Source organism: Hippopotamus amphibius, chromosome 2 (genome assembly GCF_030028045.1).
Source record: "Hippopotamus amphibius kiboko isolate mHipAmp2 chromosome 2, mHipAmp2.hap2, whole genome shotgun sequence".
Classification (NCBI taxonomy): domain Eukaryota; kingdom Metazoa; phylum Chordata; class Mammalia; order Artiodactyla; family Hippopotamidae; genus Hippopotamus; species Hippopotamus amphibius.
The window spans coordinates 138,451,743-138,459,419 of NC_080187.1; the positions used below are offsets into that span (position 1 = coordinate 138,451,743).

The 7,677-nt window shown below is 47.5% G+C and overlaps 1 protein-coding gene across 2 annotated transcripts in view; it reads right to left on the reverse strand.

Annotated features, from left to right (window-relative positions):
* The window catches only part of SLCO3A1 (solute carrier organic anion transporter family member 3A1), a 308,477-nt gene extending 301,149 nt beyond the window's left edge, over positions 1–7,328 (reverse strand). The window contains exon 1 of one of the 2 annotated variants that reach the window (XM_057721542.1): positions 6,940–7,328. In XM_057721542.1, coding sequence (XP_057577525.1) covers positions 6,940–7,119 — 180 coding nt within the window. In that variant the 5' untranslated portion in view covers positions 7,120–7,328. The remainder of the gene's footprint in view (positions 1–6,939) is intronic. The other variant, XM_057721541.1, reaches the window with a different exon arrangement.
* Between the last annotated feature and the right edge of the window lie 349 nt (positions 7,329–7,677).

The window sequence follows — 7,677 nt, forward strand, 5'->3', positions numbered from 1 at the left end:
GTGGGTTCCTCTCCCACGTAACTAGTAATTTTTACAGCATCTCTAAAATAAAAGGGATTGCTGTATTTATAACAAGAGAATAAACAGAATTAGCAACTTATTTATTAGTATATATCTATTGCTTTTTCACCTCCCAAAATGCACAGCAAAATAGGAAATGATTTGAATGCAAAATTTACTAAACCAAAACCAAAGCTTGACTGAAATAATTTTACTTGTCACCGGTTGGGGCTACATAGTGCTTATGTAAATATGTATAACCATATTATCACTAATAATAACAGCTAGTATTTATAAAGTTCTCACCACATGTTAGTGTGCAACATGCTTTAGATTTACCAACTCAGTTAATCCTCACAGAAACACTGAGTTTTAAAATTAAATACCAAGGCACAGAGAGGTAAAGTAATCAGCCCAAGCTCACAGAGCTGGCAAGGAGAGAACACAGGAAAGAATCCTGTGTCTTCTGATGCTTATCCAATAAGTCACAGCTGCAATGGGTGCTTTTTCTTTTCCACTTGGGAATTTTAAACATTAACTTAGAGTTCAAATCATTAAGCAATACGCCTATCACATAAACACCTAGGCACTTAGATCACAACAAAAAACAAGTGCCTTAGAACCACATCAATTCACTTATCCTATGAACCAAAGTCACTGATTCCACTTTCCTTCCTGTGTATCATCTATTTTGCAGATACAGATAGAGAAACAGAAAGCAAAACTAAATTAAAAGAACAAGAATGCTATCGTCCTGGCCTACAGATTACCAAAGGCATTTCTGAGAGGGAACAAAATACAGGTGACTTGTACTTCAGGGGAGACTGGATTCTAAATCCACATAGCAGGAGGGGGCTTCCATGGTGGGTCCAGTGGTTAAGACTCTGCACCCCCACTGCAGGGGCGAGGGTTCGATCCCTGGTCAAAGAACTAAGATCCCACATGCAGCACCTTGCGGCCAAAAAAAATTCTAAGTTTAAGAAAAATAATAAAATAAAATAAATCCACATGCGAGCCATATAATCAAAAGTACCACAGAAACGTCCCGTAAAACCCCCTCAAAAGGACAGCATACTATATTTGGTAACCATGTACAAGAACATGTATGTTAATAGCTAATGCACACAAATGCACAGAATAGAGAACATGTCCTACAAAATCCAGGTGAGTAGAAGTGATGACAAGTATTCTGACTCTACTTCACAGGAACATAGCAGTTCAGTGCTGTGCGGAGTGAAATCTGTGCAAGTTAAATGTGTTTGTGAAGTTGGAAGTAAGGTGCTGGAGAAACACTGCTGGTCCAGAGTCTAATTCTCCACCGCAGCAAGGGCTCAGCATCTCGTACCCACTCACCTGCTCACAATCACCTGGCGGGCCCTGCCCCCCCCAATCCAAGGACCATGGGTGGCTCAGCATGAGTCCCTGTGGCTCTCACAGCCTCTGCAGGAGGCCTGGCACAGACCCTGAAACCAATGGCAACCTCTGCCCTCTCTCTGTAAGCAGACAATAACATTCACAGCATTTTTTTCTTTTTTTCCAGGCCTACTTCTATAGGAAAGGCAGCTGTACCCTCATCGTCTTTGTGACATTACACTTCCTCATGCCTGGCGAGCCTGCTAAGTGAACCTAGTCCCTGGACAAGGCAGCACTCTCCAGCTTGCTTTCATAAGGTGAGCAAGAGAAAGTCACAGAGGCCCTCTTGCTCAGGTGGCCTTGGCACAAGAGGAAACCTAGGCAGTCTCATACAGAACACCACCATTCAGGCCAGCAGGAAGACAAGTTTAAATGCTGAGGAACCGACCAGTAAGGCGGGCCGCTGTGGAGAGGCCACTGGGCCACCCTTTGTAAGGTATCTAAAATTGAAATGGGGAGAGTTACCCAATTCAGGAAAGAGCTCTTGCTCACTTCACGACTAATTCCGCTTCTTCGACGGCTAAACACACAATAGGAAACCCCCACGGAAACTGAGGTATGTGCACAAAGCTGGTTGAAAGGAATTTTCAGAAACAAATTTTTTTTTCCCCTAAATGATTATTAGCTAAAGATTTTCAACCAAACTGTAAGAAAAAAAAAAAAAAAATCAGGGTAATTTTATTTCCTCCTACCTGGGGCTATATAGTAATTATGCAAATGGCACGGAATTTGTCACTTTGAGTAACCATAAGTGTGTAAAATAATTTGATTAAGGAAAATACGGTTGCCTTAGTCATCATGCTAATTTGACAAGGACTTTAAAAATGTCTCTCAGCTGTCTGCTTCTGCAAAAAAACCCATCTTCAAAATGATGCTTCTTTAGGAAAAGAAAAAAAAATAGGAAAAGAACAAATCCTGCTCTTTCACCTCAGCTACTAATTGCGAGCCCACTGAGTGCTCTCAGGCCTAGAAACAAAGTGATTATAAAGCAGTGAGATGGAATCTTGTCCACACACTCAGTCACTCGCCTCCTGCCAATGTCACCAAAACCTCAGACTTTGCTTTGCGTGACTCTAAATAGAGGGAAGGAAGTGAGACAAAGACAAGTACCATAGGAGATCCCTTATACTTGGAATCTAAAAAAAAGAAGATACAAATGAACTTATTTACAAAACACAGACTCACCTACACAGAAAACAAACATGGTTACCAAAGGGGGAGGGTGGGGGAGGGATAAATCAGGAAGTTGGGATCAATATATACACACTACTGTATAAAAAAATAAACAATAATGACCTACTGTACAGCACAGGCAAATATACTCAATATCTTGTAATAATCTCTAAGGGAAAAATAATCTGAAAAAGAATATATATGTATGTATAATATCTATTTGTATGTATAACTGAATCGCTGTGCTGTACATCTGAAACTATACTTCAATAAAAACTAAATAAGCTATTTATTTCAATGACTATAAAAGCTGGACTAGACTTCAATAAAATCAACTGTACTTCAATAAAAAGTACATAAAATATTTATTTTAGTAAATATCAACTATACTTTAATAAAACAATAAACTATTTTAATAACAAGGTGCAAAAAAAAAAAAAAAATAGGGACATGCCCACCCTGGTTCATAGGAACCTCCTCTGTGCCCCACCCAGAGACTAAGCTGACATTCTTATGTTTTCATCCCGAGGAAATTCAAATGCATTTGTAATTTAGCCTCATCTATAACAGCCCAGAGGTGTCTGAGGTTTTAATTTCCTGCACACATCCTTATCAACTCCAGTCCTCAGTCATTTGAGAACCTCTATAGGCAGGGCTACTCTCAGTGAATGACTTGGAACATCTCAATGGGTCTCTCCACCAAACACCATCAAGTGCACACAAAACGACTTTCTCTCCGTATGGTTCCTATATGCCTGTGCCTTCTCCAAACAGCCCAAGACTTAAGCAGATGTTCCATCCTTGCAAGTAGGTCAGTGCAGACTAGAGCCAGCCGAAGCAAAGACCCAAGTAGAGGAAAATTAAATTGCATTCCTTTCTTCTGCACACAATGACAATCAAACTGAATGGGTCCCTCTTCTTGGCAGAAAAAAATAAATTTCTTAACCAGTCAGGCAGTTTAAGTGACTACAAGAGACATCCCTGTGACTGTTGGCTTATCTGAAACATGAGTTTCAGTTAAAACACTGGCAATGGTAAGAGCTGTCAGAAGCCACAGCTGGCTTAGGTTGCACCTGGGTCACTTATTTATATATTATCAACATCAAGTTTAGGCTTTGGGGTCAAAGTCCTTCTGCACTTCCCCAGGAGACCCTGACACCCAGGCCAAAAGTTGCCGGTCTCCTGCCTAGCTTATCAATTGGTGGCTTTCTTCTATACAGGTCTACCTTGAGTTGGGTGGGTTCTTGAGGGAAAACAGACACACACACACACACACACACACACACAGAGTCCAGCTTTTGAAAGTTGCTTCTCAAATCACAGGCAATTTCTGCTTCAGTTCTACAGTTGGGCAGCTGATACCAGTGTCAGCAAAGGCACTAGGTAATCTGTCTTTTCAGAAAGAAAAGGGAGAAATGAAGTGAAGCCTCTCAATATTAAAAAAGAAAAAATAAGGCACCTGGGAAGACGAATTAATAAGGTAGCTACAACGTGGACTTGGGAATCAAATAGGAAATAATGTCATCGGCAGAGAATTTGGAATCTCCCTTCTCTCCCTGAAAGTAAGAGGTGTTGGCAGGGCCCCCAGGTGTGCCCTTCATCAGGGAACCAAAAATGCTTCATCGGAGGGGCAGGCTGATGCCAGTGTGAAGGTCCCATATAATGCACACCTTGAACATGGACCTTGTGCGCGTGATCGCCTACAAACAGAGGTTCTCAGGTTTCCTAAGAAAGCCATGTGGCCTTTCCTGTGAGCATCCTACAATGTTTCACTCTCAAATTAGCCATAAAGAAGTCTCACATCACTGAAGGAACAATATACTTTTAATTCTACCTCCCAAATAACAGATGAAGAGAAAACTCCCAAGCGGCCCAAAAGAGCAAAACCCGTAAGAAGCCAATTCAGTCAACCCTGGCAAGCAAACTATTTATTTTCATGAGGTTCAGATGGCAATGGAGAGCCGCTAGCAGCCGGGTAAGGCTGAGTGCTGAGCACCTGATGCCTCTGCTCTTAGTAATCACAGTGAATTCATTTTCCAAAGCCCGTCCTCTCCTGGGCCTCCATCTGCTTTCTGCCAGTCACCTGTTGACTCCGGTTACCCTACCCTTCGAACCAGGCTCTCCGTGAACCCAGCCTGGAAATGCTGGGAGATCCCCACCAGCTGGACTCAATTCCTCCCCCGCCTGCCGCTCACCTATTCTGGGATCAGAGTCAACTTCCTATTTCCTTGGGCCAGCCCTGCCTCTAATGTCCACCAGTCCTCTGCCTCTTAACTTTCTAAAGGGGCTTGGACCACTCATCTGATAGAAGCCCAGCTTCCTCTTTTCCCAAAACCCTTAAACCACTGTAAGCTAAAACTAAGCCCATGCCTTATCATTCGTGGTGTCAAAAGTTCTATTGGTGGTTTTTTTTTTTTTTTTAAGTTTTTTTTCTTAGATGTAAAACATTTTATTTGTAAACGGTGATCTTCCAAATCTGTGTCCACAAATTCCAAAGCCCATAACACTCTATGTACTTCAAAATATTCAATTTTTGCCAACATTAGATACTAGTAAACAGAACAGGAATAATCTACTCTGTTGAACAAAACTGGTTTGAGGCAAACTGTTAAAAACTGGAGGCAACTGTTGATAAACATAGCCCCGGTTAGGTATCACACATTTTGCATATGCTACAGCACAGACCTACATGTACTTATTACTGTGCATTTGTGTCTTAGTAATACATGTCTCTATTTTAATATTTTAACAGTCAAATTCCCTCCAAGTACATTCTGATATACTGACACCCCCACCCCCAAGACAGGGTCATCCCCTAATTCCAAAACTCCAAAGGCCACAGGTACTGTCTGCAACTATGTATTCGAACTACAAGCGCATTTTATAAAACAAAAATCTAAACAGAGAAAATGTGCTTCTGGCTACAGGGTTCACCGCTGCATACATGTCATGGATGCAGACAGTAACAGGGATTTAAATGCCTCTCATCTGACAAGCAGCAAAGAAAACGCATTTGATTTTCAGAAGCCCTGAAAGTCTGTCACCCCAGGAACAGAGCTGAGTTTGAACAACCCTCTCTTGTAACCACACAACTGACTTTATCCCACACCAGAGACCAAGCCTGCTTGAACTCCCCTCTGACAGCAAGCCCCAAGTCTTAGGAGACTGTTTATGAATGGTGCAGGGCACCCAGCGACTGGCCCTCATTAATTGCACCCCAAGGCCAGGAAGGAGGGATTAATGGCACCATCAGGAAGAGCATGGTTCTATCTTGGGATGTGGTTCTCCGCAGCCAAAACCTTGTCCAGTTCTATCTCCATCAAACTTGCTCACTAACACTCAAAGTCTATGACATTTGATTTCCATTTCAGGTCAGTAGCCAAGTAATGTCTTTAACACTACACACTGAAAAATCCTGTTCAGTCAAGACCGTACTTGGGTCTGGAAGTGCATTCTCTCAAACCCAAGTTGGGACCACCTGCGTGGGGCAGGTGACAGCGGTAAAGTAGGTATTTGACAGTGCTGAGTCATTACAAGCTGCTTCTTCTGACATGCTGTGCACCCCTGACCATTTGAACATGAATACTCCCTTTCAGAAGGCAAATGAAATCGATATACATTGTGCGCAATGATGCAACACGCCCAGGTGAACTAAAGACCACGGTGGGGAATTTAGGTCTAAGAGTGGGTAGCAAAAACTACACAAACTCACAGCTGCTCTCCAGGTACTGTAACTTTATCCCAGACGCTGAGAGATGGCTAAGGGGATACGGAGCGGGAATATTCCCCCTGCAGCCCCGGCTCAGATCAGGGCCACACTTGGGCGCATTTTACTCTAAATTGTTAAATCCCTCCGTAATTGGCGGATGGAGAAAGCGCCCGGAGAAAATGATGCATGATGGATTTGTTCTCAGGGCGGATGGAATGGAGAGTGGAGGACGCAAGATGCCAACGGGCTCTTCTTTCCATGTGCAGGTCACCTGAAAACCGCGATGCCTTCCTCTCCAGGGGGGCTCCTGAGCTCCTCCTCTGGCTGTGCTTTAAGAGGGGAGAGGGATGATTTCACGCCCACCTGCCCGCCGCCTCTCCAACCCGGGTCGCCCCAGCCCCTGCCGGCCGGGCGACCAGCTGCCGGCATCCGCGGTCCCGCCGGCTCCCGGCTCGCTCAGCAGCCCGGGCCGGCAGCTCCCCCGGTGGCCGCCTCTGCACCACTCGCCAACCTCCACGCCGGGCGGAGGTCATGCCCGCCTGCACCCCCGGCGCCCGGGCTGCCCCCTCCTCCTGCTGCCAGCTGGACACTCGGGAGCCGGGCTGGGGAAGGGGCTCTGCGACGGAGTTGGCACGGGGACTCACCAGGTAGGCGCCCACCGTGCCCTGCGCCAGCATCAGGGCGCACTCGGACACGAGGAAGATCTTGATGTTGGAGAAGCAGGACACCTTCTTTTTCTTCTTCTTGTTCCTCTGCGCCTCGTCCCCCTGCAGCTCGCCGCTCCGGCCGCCGCCCGACGAGCCGCCCGGCTTCTTCCCCTGCATCCTCTCCCCGCCGCCGCCGCCGCCGCTTTCCCGCTCGCCCCGGGTGTCGGGGCCGCTGCCGCGCGGGGGTGCGCGCGGCGAGGCTGCGTGCTGTCCCCGCCCCGGACCCGCGGCGGCCGCCCCCGTCCTGCCGGGGCTGGAGAGGTGGAAGGCTCGGCTCCTCGCAGCCGCCGCCGCCGCGCTCGCCCCCTTCCTCCTCCTCCGCCTCCGCCCTCCCCTCGCCTCCTCCTCCGGCTCGCGCTGTGCCAATCACAGGGGCTCCTCGCGCCGCCCGCAGACGCCCGCCGCTGCCATCGCCCGTTTCCCGTCGCCCGCGGGCCGCGCCTGCCCTGGCGCCCCCGTCTCCCACCGCGAGGCCCGGGCCGCGATCGCCGCTGCGCGCGTCCGCCGCGCCGCCCGTGCGCCTCCCGGGGGAGGCGCGAGAGTACCGGGCTGGGGCGCCGAGCGCGGCCCCGCGGCGGAGGCTGGGAGGGCCCCGCCGCCGGGAGGACGCGGGAGAGGAAGGGCTGGGGCTGCCCCAGAGGGAGGGAGGCCGTGCCCGGCCGCTAGGTGGCGCTG